This window comes from Mauremys mutica, chromosome 2, assembly GCF_020497125.1.
Source record: "Mauremys mutica isolate MM-2020 ecotype Southern chromosome 2, ASM2049712v1, whole genome shotgun sequence".
Classification (NCBI taxonomy): Eukaryota; Metazoa; Chordata; order Testudines; family Geoemydidae; genus Mauremys; species Mauremys mutica.
This window is the reverse complement of record NC_059073.1, coordinates 78,579,754-78,602,436: the sequence shown is the minus strand read 5'-3', so window position 1 is coordinate 78,602,436 and position 22,683 is coordinate 78,579,754. Positions and strand designations below refer to the sequence as shown.

At 44.7% G+C, this 22,683-nt stretch overlaps 1 protein-coding gene across 4 annotated transcripts; it reads left to right on the top strand.

The window, feature by feature from the left end:
• Positions 1-768: 768 nt before the first annotated feature.
• Positions 769-22,368, top strand: RNF125 (ring finger protein 125). Of its 4 annotated transcripts, none has more exons than XM_045002861.1 (6): positions 769-981; positions 14,408-14,561; positions 16,840-16,934; positions 17,467-17,557; positions 20,331-20,438; positions 21,440-22,368. In XM_045002861.1, the coding sequence occupies exons 3-6, from the start codon at positions 16,855-16,857 to the stop codon at positions 21,530-21,532; spliced, it is 372 nt and encodes a 123-aa protein (XP_044858796.1). In that variant the 5' UTR covers positions 769-981; positions 14,408-14,561; positions 16,840-16,854; the 3' UTR covers positions 21,533-22,368. The 4 variants fall into 4 exon arrangements, 3 of the variants coding, with proteins under 3 accessions (XP_044858796.1, XP_044858797.1, XP_044858798.1); XM_045002862.1 differs by having other exon boundaries at positions 769-1,158; XM_045002863.1 differs by lacking the exon at positions 769-981 and adding an exon at positions 5,605-5,660.
• Positions 22,369-22,683: the final 315 nt, after the last annotated feature.

The window sequence follows — 22,683 nt, the reverse complement described above, 5'->3', positions numbered from 1 at the left end:
GGGGCGCCTCCCGGGCATGACTGCTTGGGGCGGCCAAATTTGTAGAGCTGCCCCTGTCTGCAGGTGAGTCTCTTCCGACCCACCAGGGTGGGGAGACGAAAAGCAGTGAGAGCCAGGGCGGGAGGGGAAAAGAGGAGCAAATGGGGGGTGGGGCCCCAGGGAGAAGGGGCAGGAGCAGGGTGAAGCCTGGTGGGCAAGGGGAGGTTCGGGCACTCCTGCTAGAGTTTTAAAATATTACAAAGCTGGCAACCCTATCTAGTCACAGTACAGAGGGAGGCAGGGGGAAAGGGAGGTGAGTAAAATATAAAGGCAGAGGCTGAAGGAAGTTGAACACTCATTGAGTTAGTGCCCCCAGCCCAGCCCCTAGTTAGTTTGGGGTAGTGTTGGTATCTGTGCTGCCATGTACAATAATGTCCCCGTGTGAACACTTGCCAGTGAAAAGAATCCGCATTTTCTTGGCGTGGGGGGCAGGGAGGAGGAGGGACAGATTTAAGCAGCCAGAGCCAAAAAGCGAAGGCCAGCGCCAGGCCTCTTGTGTGCAGCTAAACTTCAGTGGGAGGGGGGTGGCTCGGGGACGCTTGTCTCTGCTACTAGCACCCGCGGGGCTTGCACCGCCGCGTCCCGCCTCCAGCGCCACACCAGCCCCCAGGTGCCCTCGTCTGACTCTGAGCTGCGGAGGCTGAGGGGGAAGGGCCCGGGCCTGGGCCTGCCCCCGCCCAATTGCTGCGAGTGACACAGGGAAACAGCAAAACAACCAGCCCACCGGGACTGTCCGGCGGTGCACCCGCCTCGCCGCCAGCGGCCCCCTCGCGCTATGGGCTCCCGGCTCAGCTGCGACAGCCGCGGCACTGGCGCGACCACCTCTCGGTGCGCACTGGATCTGGGGAGAGCTGCTGAGCAGCAGCAGCGGGTCCCGTCCTTTGACTGCTCCATCTGCCTGGAGGTGCTGCACCAGCCCGTGAGGACCCAGTGTGGCCACGTGTAAACGCAGCCGTTTTGTGTCTGGCTCCAGCCGGGAAGAGTGGCTTCCTCCCAGCCAGGGGAAAGGGCTGGGGGACTAGAGACTTCCTCCCACGGAACCACCACCACCACACCCCTTGTTGGTTTTCTGCTGAAGCCCGGCTTCTTCTACTTGAAAGATTGCAAAGAAAGGAGCAGGTCTTGGCGTAACTCAGTTGAATCTAATGGTGTTACACCAGGGACAAACTTGGGCCCAAAGAGTGTAAACAAACTGGGGTTTTTTTAGGAAGGAGAATTGGGCCAGTTTAGGATCAAAACCAATTTTCTGTTTTTCAGCAGCACCAAAGATTAAAACAAAGACGTGTCTCTAACACGATTTAAAACCCCACACACAAGAGCTGGTTAACCTGGGACTTTAAGGCAAGTAAGCTGGAGATCAGGTTAACAAGTGAGGCTGGGGTTGGAGAACCAGTCTTCTGTACCCAGGCTACACTAGCAACTTACTATTTCCAAAGGGGTTTGAGATCTTTGGTTGGAAAGAGGTTTTAAAAGTGGGAAGGATTATTGTTTTTGTTTTTTTATCATTGTTATTCTACAGCCTATTAACATTTTTGGTAGAAAAAAATCTCCAGGGAATTTGTCATCAATCAGTAACCCAGTCACATGCTACGGTTTCTATTCAGTTTCAATGTCTAGCAGTTGTGTGATCAGCAACCTGGTGTGTTAGCTTGTTTTGGGCCTATTTATACTAGGATTTTTCTGACCTGTAATTTTCAATGTGTGCAGCTTCACTAGAGTTGGTACTGGGGGGAGAATGTGGGTAGTGTAAACCAGGTTCAAACAAGTTGAGGCATTTTTAACAGCATGTCACATCAGTGTCAGATAGTATAGTGGTAAAAATGCCTGAGCCATGTCTGTTTTAAAGCCTCTGTTAATGCTACTTGTTGGAAATTATGGGCCCAAAAGATTCCTGCTGTAGACACAGCCAAAAAGTTGCTGTGTGTATTTGCCTCTCCTGGCTGTGCCAAGCACACAAATGCCACTAGTAGGATTTTTACACTTGAGCCAGCCAAGAAAGAGCTGATCTTGAAACTAGGAAATCGTGCCAGTCTGCACAAACACTTATTTATTCTGCCAAAGTTGGTAAGAAAAAGCTTTGTTTAAACCGTGCTTGTGTTTGGAACCCCAAGGGAAGTTTCCTTTTGATTCAATAATTTAAATGGGAAGCATAGAAAAAAAAAAGATTTGGAGTCTAATGCAAGAGTCTTTGCTCAGGTGAATTTCCACTACACTAGTAACACAAGAGAGGAAGGGCTGAAGGATAAGACTCAAATTTTTTGACTAAAGATGTAATATTTGGCCATGGGTGAGTTTTTAAAGCAGAGCAAGAAATACAAACCCAGAAAAAGCTCTATGAAATAGCTCAAAAACAAATAATATGAATGAAGTAGTCAAGTAATAAAAACCTAACAACCTATGGCCAAACATTTCTTCTTTAAAGGAAAACCACTAGTAAAAATTACAGATAAGACATATATGGCATTTACAAGACTTCATTCTCTGTATAATTCAAAGTAAGATGTCAGGGACTGCCTGATCCTGCAAATACTTATGCAGTGGAGTAGTCCTTTTGAAGTAAATGGACTGTTTAAGACAGCATACTTCTTTTAGATGGGTCAGGAGCTAAGTGGAAGAGGGTGGGGATTGGTCTGATTTTTATGGCCCTAGTGATTGGCCACTTGTAACATTTAATTTGGTTTTGTGTAACTGCTCCTCATTGTTTTATGTTGGGTGCATTGTTTGTGTACATATAAATAACTACTTACTATATGTTTGCTATAATATTTGTAGTTGTCACTTTTAAATTACATTTGCAGTTATTCATTATTATTAATCAAGTTTTTTTATAGTAACGCATAGGGTAGTGTTGCCAGGTGTCCAGTTTTGGACCGGAACGCCCAGTCGAAAAGGGACCCTGGAGGCTCCAGTCAGCACTGCTGACTGGGCCATTAAAAGTCCAGTTGGCGGCACAGCAGGGCTAAGGCAGGCTCCCTGCCTGCCCTGGCTCCGTGTGGCTCCCAGCAGTGGCATGTCCCTGCAGCCTCTAGGCTGGGAACCACAGCCAATGGGAGCTGTGGGGGCCGTGCCTGTGGGTCCTCCACCTAGGAGCTGCTGGGACATGCTGCCGCTTCAGGGAGCCATGCAGAGCCAAGACAGGCAGGGAGCCTTCCTAAGGTAAGCGCCACGTGGCCAGAGCCTGCATCGCCTCCCACACCCCAACCCCCTGCCCACCTCAAGAGCTCTCCTGCACCCAAACTCCCTCCCAGAGCCTGCACCCTACACCCCAACTCCCTGCCCCAGTGCTGAGCCCCCTCCTGCACCCTAAACCTCTCGTCCCTGGCCCCATCCCTGAGCCCCCTCCTGCACACCAAACCCTTCAGCCCCAGTCCGGAGTCCCCTCCTGCCCCCCAAACCCCTCATCCTCGGCTTCACCCCAGAGCCCTCACCCCCCTCATTTCTGGCCTCACCCCGGAGCCTGCACCCCCCCAGCCAAAGCCCTCACCCCCTCCTGCACCCCAGCCCCCTAACGCAGCCCGATGAAAGTGAGTGAGGGTGAAGGAGAGCGAGGGTGAGTGAGTGGGAGCAGTGCTCAGAGAAGGGGCATGGTAAGCGTGTTCGGTTTTGTGCAATTAGAAAGTTGGCAACTTTCTTAGTGGCCAGCCTGCTAAATAAAAATAGAACTGGGTGAAGTAGTTTAAAAAATAACACTTCATTCCATTTATCCCCCAACTTTCTCCCCTTTAAAAAAACCCTAAACTAAACAGAACCACTGTCAAAACAAACAAAAAAACGAGGGCTGTCAAGCAATTAAAAATCATGCTGTTAAACAATTGAATATCGTTTATTTAAATATTTTTGGATGTTTTCTACATGTTCAAATATTGATTTCAGTTACAACACAATACAACGTGTACAGTGCTCACTTTATATTATTTTTATTACAAATATTTGCACTGTAAAAAAGATAAACAAAAGAAATAGTATTTTTCAATTCACCTAATACAAGTACTGTAGTGCAATCTCTATCATTAAACTTGAACTTACAAATGTAGAATTATGTACAAAAAATAACTGCATTCAAAAATAAAACAATGTAAAACTTTAGAGCCTACAAGTCCACTCAGTCCTACTTCAGCCAATAGCTCAGACAAAACAAGTTTGGTTACAATTTGCAGCAGGTAATGCTGCCCACTTGTTTACAATGTCACCTGAAAGTAAGAATAGGCATTTGCATGGCAATGTTGTAGCCAGTGTCGCAAGATATTTATGTGCCAGATGTGCTAAAGATTCATGTGTCCCTTTATGCTTCAATCACCATTCCAGAGGACATGCGTCCATGCTGATGATGGGTTCTGCTTGATAATTATCTAAAGCAGAGTGGACTGATGTATGTTCATTTTCATCATCTGAGTCAGATGCCACCAGCAGAAGGTTGTGGGGGGTTTTGTTTTTTGTTTTTGTTTTTTTTGGTGATTCAGGTCTTGTAGTTTCCACATTGGAATGTTGCTCTTTTAAGACTTCTGAAAGCATTCTCCACACCTCGTCCATCTCAGATTTTGGACAGCACTTCAGATTCTTAAACCTTGGGTCAAGTGCTGTAGCTGTTTTTAGAAATCTCACATTGGTACTTTCTTTGCGTTTTGTCAAATCTGCTGTGAAAATGTTCTTAAAACGAACATGTGCTGGTTCATCGTCCAAGTCTGTTATAGCATGAAATATATGGCAGAATGCAGGTAAAACAGAGCAGGGGACACCAGGAAGCCATTTAATTCGAACTAGAGGGCTCTTTAGTTCGAATTCGGTACTCCACCCCGACAGGTGGAGTAACGCTAAATTCGACATGGCTAGCTCGAATTAGGCTAGGTGTGGATGCAAATCGAACTTAGTAGCTCCGGGAGCTATCCCACAGTGCACCACTCTGTTGACGCTCTGGACAGCAGTCGGAGCTTGGATTCTCTGACCAGCCACACAGGAAATGACCCGGGAAAATTTGAATTCATTTTCCTGTCTGGGCACTTTGAATCTGACGTCCTGGCTGGACATCGGGGCGAGCTCCGCAGCACCTGCAACGATGCAGAGCTCTCCAGCAGAGGAGTCCGGCCAATCCAAGAATAGAAAGAGGTCCCCAGCATGGACAGACCGGGAAGTCCTGGATCTGATCGGTGTGTGGGGCGAGGAGTCTGTGCTGTCGGAGCTGCGCTCAGGCAAGCGGAATGCAAAGACCTTCGAGAAGGTCTCCAAAGCAATGATAGAGAAAGGATACAGCCGGGATGCAATGCAGTGCCGCGTGAAAATCAAGGACCTGAGACAAGGCTACCAAAAAGTCAGAGCGGCAAACGGACGCTCCGGAGCCCGGCCCCAGACATGCCGCTTCTACGAGGCACTGCATGCCATTCTAGGTGGGTCTGTAACCACTGCCCCACCAGTGACCGTGGACTCAGTGGATGGCATAGTGAACCTGGACAGTTCCTCCTCGATGTTCGCCGATGAGGAAGGGTCTGTGGAGGACGGCGCAGGCGACAGCGAACACAAAACCGCTTTCCCTGACAGCCAGGATCTCTTCATCACCCTCACAGAGATCCCCTACCAACCCTCCCCGGCCATTAACCCGGACTCTGAATCAGGGGAAGGATCAGGCGGTAAGTGCTATAAACATGTAAACATTTATTTTTTATAAAACAGGTATAAAAAAATAGAAATGCTATATATAAAATTTTCAATGAAAAACTATACGAAAAGTAGGTCCACACATATAGGGATTGAACAATAATCCTCCAGGGACAATTCAAGAAAGGTCTCATTTAGGTCCTCGAAAAGCCTCCGCAGGAGGTTCCTGGGGAGAGGTGCCTTGTTGGGTGCTCCGTGGAAGCACACTCTTCCGCGCCAGGACATCCTTATGTAGATGGGAATCATCGCCTCCACAAGCATGGCCGCATATGGTCCTGGTCTCTGCAGGGCTTCCCTTAGCATCCGCTCTTTGTGACTCCGAGGGACCCGCATCAGGGTGATCTCGTTCATGAAATGCTGCATCTAATTAGGGCAATTAGTGTATTGTTACTGTTGTGAATGGTTGACTTTTACTTTGCATAACAATGACCCTCGCTTAACAGCCACGTGTTGTAGGCCACATAGGAAAAGCATACATTGATCTTTCCCGTGCACTGGCGGGAGTGGCTGGAAAAGGGTCAGAGTATATGATTTCCAGATTGCCTTTAGCGGGAGGGCACAGCTATCCATTAACTGATAAGCAGAATGTACTGTAAGGCTTACCAGGACTGTCTGCTAGACGGATTCAGCTGTCTCTCCCCACTTGTCCGCTCTCCTGTGCAATGCTGCAGCCAATGAGAGCGTATTCCGAAATCTCGAACTTGTCCTGAGATCTCGTGAGACTTGTTGCCCTGTATGGTCTTGTTCAGAGAAACTGACTAGACTGTGTTCACTGTTCGCAAACATGTATCTGTTCAAGGAAATCAGTTACTTTTCCCATCACACAGCTTCGGCTTTTTCCCGGACTGCCCCGGCATCCCCCTCGCAGAGGCTGGCGCAGATTAGGCGGCGAAAGAAAAAGACTAGGGACGAGATGTTTGCGGAACTGAAGGCCTGCTCCAGAGCCGAGGCGGCAGAGCAGAGACAGTGGAGGGAGACCCTATGTCAACAGCATCGCACACACATCGAACGGGAGGATAGCTGGCGGCAGGAAGACCAGCAGGCGACTCAAACGCTGCTTGGCCTAATGAGGGAGCAAACGGACATGCTCCGGCGCCTTGTTGATGTTCTGCAGGACCGCAGGCAGGAGGACAGAGCCCCCCTGCAGTGTATCTGCAACCGCCCTCCCCCGCCAAGAAGTCCTGCCCCCCCTCACCCAAAAGTACAAGACGGAGGGGCGGTAGGGGCCGTGAGAACTGTCACTGCACCACTGCATAGCGCTAATGTACCACACACCTCTCACGCTATACGTTTGTAGAAGTGCTTCCCTTACAGGCTCACCCAGTCTCAAATCCGAGTTTCATCCCCCCACTGTGTATTAGATTATTAAAAGCTGTTTGCTGTTATTCACTGTTTCGGTCACGTCTTTCGTGTCAGAGGAATTTTTGTGTATGGGGGGAGGGGATTTATAATTGCACGGTATAGCCTAGATTACCAGGGTACAGACTTGGGGGCATGATCAACTGCAGGGCACACACACACTGCAGTCAGTAGGCACCAGGGTCACTCTGTGTGGTGTATGCTGCCCCGGGTCATTCTGTGATGTGTATGCTTGTCCAGGGTCCTAGCGCCTGCCACCCCCTTAATGTTAAGGCACGCTGCCCTTACCATGCACTTCCACCGTAGCACCGAGCCTCTCCGCTGCCCTGAGCCCCAACAAGAGCCCTCATCCACGGACAGATACTCACCCTTCCCCCACACCCCTCACCCCTTCCTACGCCCAAACCCGCAGCCCACTGCCGTCATCCAAACCCCTATCCAAAGAAGGCACCACTCGCCCCTTCCTGCAAACCCACCCCTTCCTGCAATCCCTCCCCTTCATGCACAACCACTTCCAACCGTCCCCCACCCCAGAGACCTATGTAGGAGCAGGAGGATGTCATTCCTCTATGGAACAAGCGGTCTGTACATCAGTGCACACCGTGCCCAGCACAGTATGCGTCCATGTTTCAACACCTGAACAGAAATGCAAAGTAAAACAAACATTTATTAATAATGAGTGTAACAATTAATTTGCTTTAAAACGTGCTTTGGAAGTGGGGGAAACTTGGAGAACGGAGTATGTAACCGCAGATCGAAATCGACACATACAGACACAGGCCCAGGGTCAGTTTCTCTTGAAAGCAAGTGGAGAGTCATAGGTTACCCTGCTCTCCGAGGAAACTTGCTTTCAAAGCCTCCCGGATACACAGCGCTTCCCGCTGGGATATTCTCTCGGCACGGGTGTCTGGCTGAGCGTAAACTGCAGCCAGGCGATTTGCCTCAACCTCCCATCCGGACAAAAAGGTCTCGCCCTTGCTCTCACAGAGATTGTGTAGCACACAGCAAGCAGCAATAACTACGGGGATATTCTTTTCGCTGATGTCCGAGCGAGTCAGTAAGCTCCGCCATCTCCCCTTGAGACGTCCGAAAGCACACTCCACCACCATTCTGCACTTGCTCAGCCGGTAGTTGAAGAGTTCCTTCTCTCTGTCCAAGGCGCCTGTATAGGGCTTCATGAGCCAGGGCATTAGCGGGTAGGCTGGGTCCCCGAGGATCACTGTAGGCATCTGCACATCCCCAACCGTTAGTTTGTGGTCCGGGAAGAAAGTACCTGCCTGGAGGCGTTTAAACAGACCAGAGTTCCTGAACACACACGCGTCATGAACCTTGCCCGCCCACCCAACGAAGATGTTGGTAAAACGTCCCCTATGGTCTACCAGTGCTTGCAGCACCATTGAAAAGTAGCCCTTTCGGTTAATGTACTCGCTGGCCTGGTGGGCTGGTGCCAGGATAGGGATGTGAGTCCCATCTATAGCCCCACCGCAGTTTGGGAATCCCATCGCGGCGAAGCCATCTATGATGTCCTGGACGTTTCCGAGAGTCACTACCTTTGAGAGAAGTTGCTCAACGATTGCGTGGGCTACTTGAATCACAGCAACCCCCACGGTAGATTTGCCCACGCCAAAGTGGTTCGCTACTGACCGGTAGCTGTCTGGCGTTGCAAGTTTCCAGAGGGCTATGGCCACTCGCTTCTGCACACTCAGGGCTGCTCGCATCCGGGTGTCCTGGCGCTTCAGGGCAGGGGACAGCAAGTCACAGAGTTCAAGGAAAGTGCCCTTACGCATCATGAAGTTTCGCAGCCACTGTGATTCATCCCAGACCTGCAGCACTATGCGGTCCCACCAGTCCGTGCTTGTTTCCCGGGCCCAGAATCACCGTTCCACACCATGAACTTGACCCATTGCCACCATGATCTCCACAGCGCGGCGTACCCTGCTTTGTGAGAGGTCTGCGCCACTCTGTGAATTCCTGTCCTCACCGCGCTGCCGGAGCCTCCTCGCCCGATTTCTCAGCAGCTGATTGTGGAAGAGGTGGACGATAAGGTGCGAGGAGTTGACAACGGCCATAAGTGCAGCGATGATCGCAGCGGGCTCCATGCTCGCAGTGCTGTGGCGTCCGCGCTGTAACTGACCAGAGAAGGGCGCGAACAGATTTCCCGCCGGAGCTTTCAGGGAGGGAGGGCGTGATTGACGGTTCAATGACAACAGTTACCCAAAAGCACCCTCGACACATTTTTCCCCCAGGAGGCATTGGGAGCTCTACCCAGCATTCCAATGGGCAGCGGGGACTGCGGGAACTGTGGGATAGCTTCCCACAGTGCACTGCTTCCAAAGTCGACGCCAGCCCCGTTACTGTGGACTCAGAAATTCGAATTAGTGTATTTACTGTGGATACACAAATTCGACTTCATAAGGTCGAATCCACAAATTCGACTTAAGTAGATTCGAAATAGTCTTGTAGTGTAGACAAGGCCTTAGTAGTAAGTCTCCTACTCACTTTAATGAGACTACGACTTAGTCCAGACTGCCTGCTATTTTCAATCTTTATTTAACATAACTAGGGCAGTCCCTATCCCCCCCCACAATTTTTTTTTAAGAAGCTCTGCTTAAGACTTTTATTTGGTAACTCTGCAATACAGCTGTCATAAATATAAAGGGAAAGGTAACAACCTTTATGTATGCAGTAATATAAAATCCCTCTTGTCCAGAGGTACAGAATCACTTACCTGAAAGGGGTTAATCAGTTCAATTAACCTAGTTGGCACCTGACCAGAAGGCCCAATGGGGAAAGAAGATACTTTCAAATCGGGCGGGGAGGGGACGTGTGTTTGTGCTCTCTTTGTCTATGCCTTCTCAGACAGAGGGAAAGACCAGGGCAGGAAAAAACATCTCCTAAAAAGATCCTGAAATGATACATCTAAAGTTACAGAAATTGTAAGTAATAGCAAGAAAATGTGTTAGATCATTGGTCTCCAACGTGCTGTGCTTCATCAGTTCGGGCGGGAGTCCGAGCAGCTTTTTTTTTTTTGCTTTGGCAAAAATGGTAGAGCCGGCGCAGCAGGGGGTGCGTGCTCAAAATTCCGCAGACGTTCACAGGCTGAGATTGTGAACAGCATCACTTGCCCCATAACCTCAGCCGTACAGAACGCAACGCCATCCACAGCCCCAGAAACAACTCTGACATTATAATCAAAGGACCTGACAAAGGAGGTGCTGTGGTCATCATGAACACATCAGATTATGAAGAGGAGGCTGCCAGGCAACTCTCCAACACCACATTCTACAGGCCACTTACCTCCGAGGAGTACCAAAAGAAACTACACCATCTGCTCAAGAAACTCCATGCGCTAGCACAGGAACAAATCTCCATAAACCTGGAAATCCTGGATGCCCCATCATCTCAGGCATTGGCACTCTTAGAGCAGGATTATCTGGCTATTTGGATTCTCTCCTCAGACTATCAGCACTCCCAGCTATCTTCGAGACATCACGGACTTCCTGAGGAAACTACAATGCATTGGTGATCTTCCTGAAAACACCATCCTGGCCACCATGGATGTAGAAGCTCTTTACCAATATTCCGCACAAGGATGGACTACAAGCTGTCAAGAACAGTATCCCTGACGAGGCCCTGGCACACCTGGTGGCTGAGCTTTGTGACTTTGTCCTCACCCACAACCATTTCAGATTTGGGGACAACTTATACCTTCAAGTCATTGGCACTGCTATGGGTACCCTCATGGCTCCACAGTATGCCAACATTTTTATGGCTGACTTAGAACAACGCTTCCTCAGCTCTCGTCCCCTTGCGCCCCTCCTCTACTTGCTCTAGATTGATGACATCTTCATCATGTGGACCCACGGGAAGGAGGCCTTTGAAGAATTCCACCTGTATTTCCACAATTTCTACCCCACCATCATCCTCAGCCTGGATCAGTCCACACAGGAGATCCACTTCCTCCTGGACACTACAGTGCAAATAAGTGATGGTCACATAAATTCAACCCTATACTGGAAACCTACTGACTGCTATACTTAGCTACATGTCTCCAGCTTCCATCCAGGACACATCACACAATCCATTGTCTACAGCCAAGCCCTAAGATACAACTGCATTTGCTCCAATCCCTCAGACAGAGACAAACACCTACAAGAGCTTTATCAAGCATTCTTAAAACTACAGTACCCACCTGGGGAAGTGAGGGAACAGATTGACAGAGCAAGATGGGTACCCAGAAGTCACCTACTACAGGACAGGTCCAACCAGGAAAATAACAGAACACCACTATCCATCACATACAACCCCCAGCTAAAACCTCTCCAGCACATCATCAGCAATCTACAACCTATCCTGGAAAACGATCCCTCACTTTCACAGACCTTGGGAGGCAGGCCAGTCCTTGCTTACAAATAGCCCCCCAACCTGAAGCAAATACTCACCAGTAACTACACACCACACCACAGAAACACTAACCCAGAACCAATACCTCTAACAAACCCCGTTGCCTACTCTGTCCCCATATCGACTCTAGCGACACCACCAGAGGACCCAACCACATCAGCCACACCATCAGGGGCTCATTCACCTGCACATCTACTAATATGATATATGCCATCATGTGTCAGCAGTGCCCCTCTGCCATGTACATTGGCCAAACCGGACAGTCTCTACGTGAAAGTATAAATGGACACAAATCAGACATCAGGAATGGTAACATACAAAAGCCAGGAGGACACTTCAATCTCTCGGTACATTCAATAAAAGATTTAAAAGCAGCCATCCTTCAACAAAAAACCCCTTCAAAAGCAGACTTCAGAGAGAAACTGCAGAGCTACAATTAATTTGCAAACTTAACACCATTAATTTGGGCTTGAATAGGGACTGGAAATGGCTGGCTCACTACAAAAGCAATTTTCCCTCTTTTGGTATTGACACCTCCTCATCAGTTATTGGGAATGAACCACATCCACCCTGACTGAATTGGCCTTGTCAACACTGGTTCTCCACTTCTAATCATAGAAGATTAGGGTTGGAAGAGACCTCAGGAGGTCATCTAGTCCAACACCCTGCTCAAAGCAGGACCAACACCAACTAAATCATCCCAGCCAGGGCTTTGTCAAGCCGGGCCTTAAAAACCTCTTAAGGTTATAAGGTAACTCCCTTCTCTGCATGTGCCAGTATATTTATGCCTGTATCATTAATGTTCACCCCATGCATCTGAAGACGTGGGTTTTTTTACCCATGAAAGCTTATGCCCAAATAAATCCCTTTTAGTCTTTAAGGTGCCACCAGACTCCTCATTGTTTTTGTGGATACAGACTAACATGCCTACCCCTCTGATACGCCACAACACCACACCTCTATACCAATTTATATTAATATTCTGCCTTAAAAGACACCTCCAAAGCCAATTCTATCACATTTCCAATAGGACTGGTGTCTGACTAGATAATTCTTCCAGATCCTTATACCACTTTCCAACTTTCCCAGTTTGTAGGCTCCAGTTTAATATTGGGATAAACACAATCCTGATATAACTGAAGTGCCTGATATGTTGTGAATCCATTTTTTCTCTCTTGAACAGGTCCTGAAAGAGGGTATTCCCCCACCAGCCCCTATTCCTGGGTGATCAGGGCTCAAATTAAGGGCTGTGCCCTCAGATCCCTCCCACTACCTACGGTGCCCCAGCCAAGCAGGCTGGACCATATCCAGCTGCTCTCTCTGCAAACACTAGCCAAAAACCATAACTACACACTCCTGCTCCAAACAGGGCATATCCATAGCCTTATGTTCTACAGTGATGTGTGTTCTGTCGCCTTGCAAAGATGAGGAACCCCAGTGAGCCAATCTTTACTCCCCCTAGGTCCGCCAGGGATAATGACAACTAATGCCCCTGGCACCTGTGCATGTCCACCTTCAATATGCGAGATTGTAGCCCCTCTTTTGGCTCCGCCAGAACCTCCTGCTGAGTTTCTGTTTGCACTTTATTCCACATCTATTCTGCTATGCACTCCCTATCTATGACCCCAAGAAGTCATGTGACTTCCTAGTCAGCCTCGCACTGACTATGATGGCCATACTTCAGTCAAGGAGGAGGACACTCAACAGAGAGGTTCTTTGCAACTGTAGGGCCTACTTCCATTCCCTTGTCATTTCACTGCTCTTGGCAGAGTGTCTCTAGGCAGCATCCATGACTCCTTTATGAAGCAGTGGACGCTGTCTAGGGTTCTCTGCTTGTTGTCCCCATCTGGTACCCTTGTTTTGAACTTTTGACCCTCACTCCTATTTGTGTTTTATCATTTGTTGTCCCATGGAATCTTTGTTTTCTGGGCTCTTTGGCCCCTCACTCAATTGAGGAGGTGGGCCTCTTGTCTAGGTGGACTTAGGCCCATCCTCCCAAAATTCAAATTAGCCCTCAAACCTTCCTCACACCCCAGTCCACCCCTATATCCTTCTTGCATTTGTTCTCTTTCTACTGAATACCTTACTCTTAGATGTACTATGATTTATCACTTGAAATTCAAAAGCATCTAATTGCCTCCATAGTTCATTGTGTATTTGTGACCTTATAGCCACTTCATTTACATAAAGTAACCTAAGCATTATCTTCCTGTCCAGTTTTTAAGTAATTTATATAGATGTTAAAAAGGGTAGCAGACAAGTTAACCCTTGTTATCCTGCACCCTTAACTATTATTTTAGCCTAGATTCTACTGTCTGAATAAACCTCCCCTACTCTCATTCCTTCAAAAGTATTACAGCTTCTGCCATAATTTACTTCTATTCACAATATCAAGTGCAGGAGAAATCTGCCAAACAAACCTACAGCTTATTGTTTTGAAGCCAAATACACAACCCTTAAATACTTGTAGTGAACACACAAGTGCACAGTGATGCTGAAAAGCAGGGTTACTGTGGGTTTATATTCAGACCAGGGCCATGACATTTTACCAACCCCCAGGCAAATTATTCCTGCCAGGGGCAGCATTAATATGTGGGACACTGGCTGATCAGTGGCAACATGCTAAAATGTGGCATTTTTACTGCCTGTACCTCCAGGAGTCACCCTTGCTACCATCAGTGTTGCTGTACTAATGGAATATTATGGATAAAAATTTTCCTATTGTAGAATCTCCAATGACCTGTACATTACTTTATCAACAAAGCTATAAGTAGGATGCTGCGAGCATACAATACATCTATTAACTGACTAGAACTGCAATAGAAACTGATCATCATGCCATATTATATTAGTGATGAGATATATACACATACCCAACTAGAATGTTACCATAATTATGATTTATTTGCACTACTTTAATGGAAAGTGTTATATTTATTTTAATTTCTTTATGCAGATTCTGTCACTCCTGTATTGTTACAAGTTTAAGGAATAATACATGGACATGTCCTTATTGCCGGGCTTATCTTCCTTCAGAAGGAATTCCAGCTACTGATATTGCCAAGAAGATGAAAAGTCTATACTAAAACTGCACAGAGTGTGACACACAGGTTTGCAAGCCTAACATTCATTACTCATTAACTCTAAAGATATTCTTTGCACAAGAAGTGATAAGATTAAGGCCTCTTTTCTAGGCTGTGTCTACAGTTAAACTGCTACAGCAGCACACTGCAGTTGGTGCTTCAGAGTAGCCATACACTGCAGCAATGAGAGGGGTTCTCTCAGCGCTGTCATTAATCCACCTGCCCAAGAGACGGTAGCTAGGTCAATGGAAATGTTTTGCCATTGACCTAGTGCTGTGAACATGGGGGCTCAGGTCCCTTGAACTATGTCACTCTGGGGTGTGGATTTTCACACCCCTAAACAATGTAGCTGGGTTGACCTAATTTTTTAGCAGAGACCTGGCCTCAGGGCAAGCAGAATATTTTGCTGTAGTGATGCCAGTCAATTTCCTCATATAAACAAACTCTAAAATAAACTCAGACCGATTAGACCGACTTATCCCAGGTACAGATTTGCCAGGGTTGAGTCTCCACTACCTTAGACTGTGGCCTTGTTTAGACTAGGGGGAAAAGTGCTTTTTTTAAATTGAGTTAGCTCAGCTGCAAGACCCTACGCTATAACAACCTGCTAGAATCAAACTAAATGGCATCTACATTAGAGTTACTGGTGTTTTCCCATCAAGTTAAACTACCTCAATTGAGCTAACAACTGGGGGGGAACACACACCTTTTTTCTTAATTTAGGCAAGGTGTTTGTGTTATTATTTACACCTGTGCAAATTTGCTTGTAAAATGCTACCATTGTGCACATGTGTAAATCACTACACAAATTGCAAAGCTGTAGAGAATTAGGACCATCGTTTCTAACTTTGCAAGGCAGTGCAAGAGAGTGAATTAGCAGGTCTGGACAAGGAAGACAATTGATTGGTACTTACTCATATACATTAATTTGAAAGTTTATGCAAAACCAAAACATTTTTTCACTTTGTTCACAACTTTTCACTGCTTACTTGTCCCCTTTTCATTCTGCATAATGAATACCCCACCCTGTTTTGATTTTAAGTACAGGCCAGAACAGCATCTCCTTCCTCATGCTTCTTTCTCACAGTGTCTTACTTCCTTTTGTAAGCTGCAAAATAAAACCTAATTCTTCTATATCAGCTGTAAGATGAACATATATGCCAAAAGGAAGGGATGAATTTAGGAAGGGCTGTTATCATCTGATTAGTTAGACAGATTACAAACAGCATGAGAAACATATCAGGAATGTTATATGATAATAGTGTGACTTTTAATTTTTATTTTTGCCTTGTGTTTTGTATTTCAGAAAACTATATTTCACTGGTAATGGATAGTTTAAGGCAGTGCCTTAATATTACTACATGTGCATTTTTGTATTTTTTTTATTTGAGACATATTAGAGGCAACAAAAATGTCATTGATATGTCAAGGAGTACAAGGCTCTTGTTGTTTTTCTTTGTAGAAAATACTTAAAGGGCCCAGTTCACAAGATTTACCGTACCACAGTCCTGAAGTAAAGTGAATGGGCCAGATCTCAGTTACCTCAGTGTAAGACCCAAATCCCAGCCCCAATGAAGCAATGAGAGTTTTGCTACTGACTTTGTCAGGACTAGGATTTGGCCCTCAGTCTAGTAAAAGTGTCGTTGATTTTAGTGGAGTCAGTCAAGATTTGCACCAGTGATTTGTCAAGATTTGCACAGAGCAGAATGTGATCAAATAGGTCTTTTTACCTGCGTAAGACCCGGGGGGTAGGGCCCACTATCTCCAACAGTTCATTTCACAGTCTAAAGGGTTAGTCTGAAAACCAGAACAAAAGCCCCAATCTGCTAGATATCTAGTTCTAATTAATTTTACACTCAAAACATGCAGTTTTTTGTTAGGTAATGTATTAAAATAATGTGCTCAGTCAGTAAGATCTTGTAACTCCTGAGAAGTTGGGCTAATAAAAGAAATTATGGTGTATCCTTAATTAAAGTGCTACCACTCTAATGAAAATAGCTCTTAAGCAAACTGGCCTCTAAGTTTTCAGGCTTGGTTTACAATAGGTTGATACAGCTATGGTACTCAGTGGGGTGAAAAATCCAAGGGAAGGGAAAAAACCCTCCCATCGCCGTAGTCTGCAGCTACACTACAGGGTTATAGCAGGATAGCTACAGCATCATAGCTATGCTACTGTAGTGCAGATAATGTAAACCTGGCCTCGGAATGGCAAAGATAATAAGCTATGCTAAGTGAACAAGACCACTGGGTGTATGACATGTCTGTTGGGCTAACGAATATCAGGTTGCTTTTTAACATTGCCTAGGTATGTCTGAGTGAAATGAGAGTTCATTTAAGGACTTGTCAGCAATATATAGAAAAATATGGACCTCTACAAGAGCTTGGAGACACAGTAACAAGGTACAGCCCTTTGATGATCATAATTTAACCACTGTGCTGTTGAGTTTACTATGTATAGGTGTTGGGATAAAATAGTATGAAGTACAGCTAGTCAATTAAAAAAAGAAAAAGGTCAAAATGTGGAAGTTGTTTCCATTTCACAGGGTTTGACATGTAGCCATTTTCATTTTTTTCACAATTTGTCACTTTTTTATCAAAAAGGTCATCAGTTTTTTGTATATTGAAACCCAGTAATAATGATTTTGAGAATGTTTTCAATAAAAAACCAATATGAAACTTGACACTCCAAAAATAAAAAAATTCAAGTCAACAGCTTTTTCATTAACATTTTTATTTTTGAAAAAAGGCCTTTTTAAAAATCATATTCTTTCTTTGAAAAACTTCAACCATTGTGTAGCATAAAGCTAAGAATCAGCATTTTAAAATATTTACGGTAATTAAAATCCTCATTACTTTTTGGAAAACAAAATCTACTCATGTTTTTTTCTAAACAAAAAGTCATTCATAATCATACCATCTTTGTAATTCCCAGATATGCCTGTCCATTTTGCCAGTGTGAGTTGCATGAAGATGATCTAATGGACCATTGTCTCACTTATCATAGAACAGAAAGGAGAGCAGTGGTAACTATCTTGCAGTTATATGTGCAAATGTGTATTTTATTGAACTTACATATTAAACTGATTGATTCTGTTTGGCTGCAGACACTAGTAGACATGACAACAGGCAAAAAAAAAGCGTTAATTACAAACTTGGCTTGGATGACACAGTAATTAAAAAAATAAGTGGCCTGCACCCAATCTGTACCAATAATTCCACCCTAGCTAGCACAGGTGCTAGAAAATGGTATCAGAAGTTCTACGCTAGAAATACACTCAATATGTCATGATGGCTCCAAAGGAGAGTTTATAGTTAGCCCTTTGGACTAATGGCATGCATTTTCAAAATGCCATGGCACCAACATCTTTACTAGATTCAGTAATTTTTCCACTTTTAAAATTCTGTATTCATCATTTCTCTCCATGGACCCAACATCAGTGCCTAACCTCACAGACTCTGCTTTCTGTGCAGTATTTTCTGTCTATCTTGATAGTCCTCTTGCCTAGCACAAAACGATCTATGGATCATTATTTGAGAACTACTCCAATGATTCATAAGAGCTACAAAGGATTCACAGGACAAGTACAAATTATTCCAGTTGTACAAACAAAAATACAAAGAATGGCCCCAAGCCTAGGGCTCCATGAGACATAAGGGTCTGACTATGGGGATCACATTATAGGATCAAGACGTCTATATAGGCCTGATCTTGACAAGTTCTGTGCACGATTCCCATTGACTTCACTGGAGTTGAATTTGCTTAAGACCTGATCCTGAGGGATGCCAAGTCAAAAAGTTAACAAATTGAATGACTGATATATGACACAACCATCCCTCATCACTAACAAAACAAAGGACAACACACTCTTCTACCTTATGGTGAAGGTTAGTTCTCAATCTGCTTAACTACTATCATATTGATGTTAACATTTTGGTAGGTTTGTGTACATCAGGGTGGGTAAACTTTTTGGCCCGAGGGCCACATCTGGGTATGCAAATTGTATGGCGGGCCATGGTTCGCGGCCAATGGGAGCTGCAGGGGCAGTGCTTGGGGCAGGGGCAGCGTGCGGAGCCCTCTGGCTGCCCCTATGTGTAGAAGCCAGAGTGGGGACATGCCGCTGCTTCTGGGAGCTGCGCGGAGCCCCGGCGCGTGCAGAGCAGGGCAAGCCCTGGACGCCATTCCCTGTTGGGAGCTCGAGGGCCAGATTAAAACGTCTAAAGGGCCGGATCTGGCCCCCGGGCCATAATTTGCCCACCCCTGGTGTCTAGTACTGAGAGTACAAATTAAGGGAAGAATAAATAAGGTTACAGTTAAAGATTGGGTTCACTAGCAGACCATATTTTGCCAAATTTTAGTTGTGTGGTTTTAAATTAGGTTCAGCATTTATTTGTTCAAATCCACTGATTGTTCAGCACATACAGAAGCCAACCTGGTAATAGCCAAACAAAAATGTTATATTTTTTAGCATAAATATGTTTGTTTATAGTACTTAGAGCAAATGCATAAGCAGTAGCTGTGTGCAGTTATGGGGCAGAATAAGGCCCTTAAAACTTAGTTAACCCTCTTGTGTTAAAAGGTCTCACTCCGCAATTAAACAAGTTTATCCCTTATAGACCAGTAAATAATATACATTACACAGCATTTCATTAAAATGGTCTAACACCTTCCTTGAAAACCTCACACAAATATACAAACTATAGTTTAATTTAAATAGTGTTTAGATTATAGAACAAACCCCAAAAAGAGTCAAGAAATTTCTCTGTCACACTGATGTCATAGCAATGTGATCTATAAATGTGACTCTAACTGGTACAGCAAGAGCATAGACACTGTTTATTACATAATTTGCTACTAGAATCCTGCTACATAGCAAAGGGTTCTCCAGGGCAGGTTGGGGGAACACTCCATAGGGCAGTGGTTGCAGCTAGAAGACTGGCCTGTCCCCTTAGTCTTGAAACCCCTAGAAGGGTAGGACTGGAAGGGACCTCAGTAGGTCATCTAGTCCAGTCCCGTACACTCAAGGCAGGACTAAGTAATAACTAGACCATCCACCCTCCATCGGATGTATTGTGTGGGTTGGCACATTAGATATCTGTTTCTGAGAGTGCTCAGTTGAGGTTCATGGAGAGATTCTGGTCTGCTGTTTCTACCTCTTCTTTCATACCAGAAGAGCACAGAGCAGGATTTAGCTCTAAAAGTATCAGTCAATAAGTTAGCCTTTTACACTTTGCTATGAGCATGTTATTCAAATACTGTTTTAAGTGTGTACTAATATTTTTATGATATTATTTGAAGTAAATGTTGCAACAATTACAATGGTTAGCTATATTGCAGAGGACCAAAAATTATGAAGGAACTAAAATCTCCTTCCAAAACAATGAAGGCATTTTTGTTTTAAGTAGCACAGTAAACCACCACATATGTAGGTGGGAGCCCCATTATTTTCAGTGGAAGAGTAAATCATGTGGCACATAGGTTGGGAGCACAACAAATAACATTTCATTTTACAGTCTTGGGTTAGCCAGTACCAGGGAAGGAGTTAAGCATGAGATGAGGGCAGACAGACATCTCCATGGGTATCTACTGAACAGAAAACACGCAACTGGGATTAACCTAATTTTACTGCTGGACTGCGGGTGTATTGTGTCTAGCAGTAAATATATTTATGTCACTCAAAGAATGCCATTTAGCTATTCCTGTTCCAGATATTTCACTCTCCCCTTAACACTGATATTTCCTTCTGCAACGTCTTTGCAATGAAAACTCAATATTTATAGTTTTTCCAATATTTATAGTACTGTCCAATTTGTCGTTTAATACCTGGTGGAGATCCAAGCTGTTTTAGCAGGAATTTTATAAGGCATCTTCAGCTCAGACACACATTCTACCATGAAGACTACATAGTGAGTAAATAATCATTTTTATAAGCTACTATCCTGACTTCTTTACATATCTCCCTCCGTACCTCTGACAATCAGTATGTCATGTGAGGGTATGCATTAGATTGCCAGAATGTCATGCTTAGGGCGTGTTGTGAGGTTACAAAGATGTAACAGATACAAGGCAGAGTTGGGAGACATGGATTCTGTTCCCCTGCTACTAAGTTATGGTGTGACTTTTGGCAAATATTAACCTCTCTCTGTTCCTCAACTTACTCCACTGGCTTCAATGGATTGAGCTATTAAAGAACAGCTACTTACACTCTCCTAACTCAATAAAATTTAGACTATAATTTAGAGTCACAACACTATTAAAAATTCCAAAAACATTTTTCAGTGGTTTCCTTTATCACCCTGACTGACGTCCATCCAGACACCATCCTGAAAAAAGAGATGAATCTAATACTTTCTAAAGTGAGGGCAGACCCCTGAGGAAGAGGTGCCAGACTTGAGAGAACTACATGTGCCATCAATAAAATGTTAATCTATACTAAATGCTTATAAGAGTAATACACCTGGGTTGGGTAATATTTTATTGATGGCTCATGTATTTTTTTTTATCTTGTTTGCAGTAGAGTGCTGAGATACACAACATTTTGTTATTTGTATATGTAATTACATAATATGCATCTCTATGTCTGGGGCCTGTAATAAATAACATAGGAGTTACTGGTGTTTGCATATCGTATTTTACTTGTCTATCTCCTTTGGAATTCTTCCTTTTATAATTAAATTAGTTTCATAGTAAAGATTTCTCCCACAGCTTAAAATTTAGTATAAAATAAGTCCCCAATCCTGCAAACTACTTATGTATGTGCTTAACTTTAAGCATGCATATAGTTCCATTGAAATCAATGTTTAATTGGGTCATGGTCTAAGCAAGCTCTCAAGAATAGAAGTAGCTTGTTAAAGCGGTATTTGTTTTTATCTGCATGCCTAAATATCTTTTTATTTTCTTATTCCAGGATATAAACATAGTAGAAGAAGTCCTTATTGAAAACGTTCTACACCAGTCATTTTTAGAATATGTGCAAGTGAATCATTCAAACAGCACATAATTCTACTGAAAAGAGTGAGATAGATGTTCAACAGATTACATTGTTCATTCAAATTCAGTTTTTACAGTTACCGGGACATTGTCAGATTTTAGACCTAAACAGGTTGACTTAAAAAATAGTTTTGTTTTTAAATTAAATTCCAACTCCATCACAGAAACTGTAAAAGATCACACTGACAAATTGCTGGTTTTGAACACCTAAAATGCAATAGTCACTGTCTGCCTGTACTACCTTATTCCTCACTGACAAACACCTTTACCTTTATACAAAGGAAAAGCAATGACTGGAGCAGAGAGCAGCTTGTGATTGCCCATTCCATGAGCAAGCCAGAGTCTCCATGATACTGCTGATGATGTTGCAATGCTTGGGACAGACAGCAAACAAGGCACAGCCTTTTCTGGGTTCTGTAGCCTATCAGACTGGGGTGGGGGAGGGGAAGGGCACTCAGCGCTTCTGGCCTGCACCAGGGTGGTGGGGTTAGGGTCTTCTCTGCCCAGCAGGGATGGGGTCCCGGGGCTTCAGCCCTGAGGGGCATGCCTGCCGGGGCTCAAGACATCAGCGGGTGCCTCCCATGGGGCAGGAGCCCCAGCAATCGCACCCCGGCTTTCAAACTTCTGAAGTTTGTCGTATGTGGCTCCGAGGATCAGTACGTTTGGCCACCCCACTCTAAAGTGACCAGAAGATAGGGCTATAGCATTCTTTCAAAACATACCTCCAACACAGAAGTAAGCACACAAACTTCTGTGTGTAATTCTACACATTTTCATTGTTGATTTCATTAAAAAAAAAAAGTCTGATTTAAAAAGCTTGGCTTCAAATAAACATTCTTCATAAACCTCTGCTGTCTGATTTATTTTTACATGTTGTCTAGGTCAGTGGCAAAAATGACATGAGATTTATAAGGTTTGTGCCACACTATATATTGCTCTATGGCATACTAACTGTCAACATCAAGGTCACAGCTTTATTAAAGGATTAAGATTTACAATAACATTAACAACATGAACACCTTCACATAAACCTCCCTGTAGTTTACGTCTTTGAGGTCAACAGCACTTCCAGAAGCTGCTAATCAATAATTACTGCAGTCTACTGAATAAAGTTCAAATGGACCAACACTTTCTTTTTATCATATTTGGCTTTCTATAGTA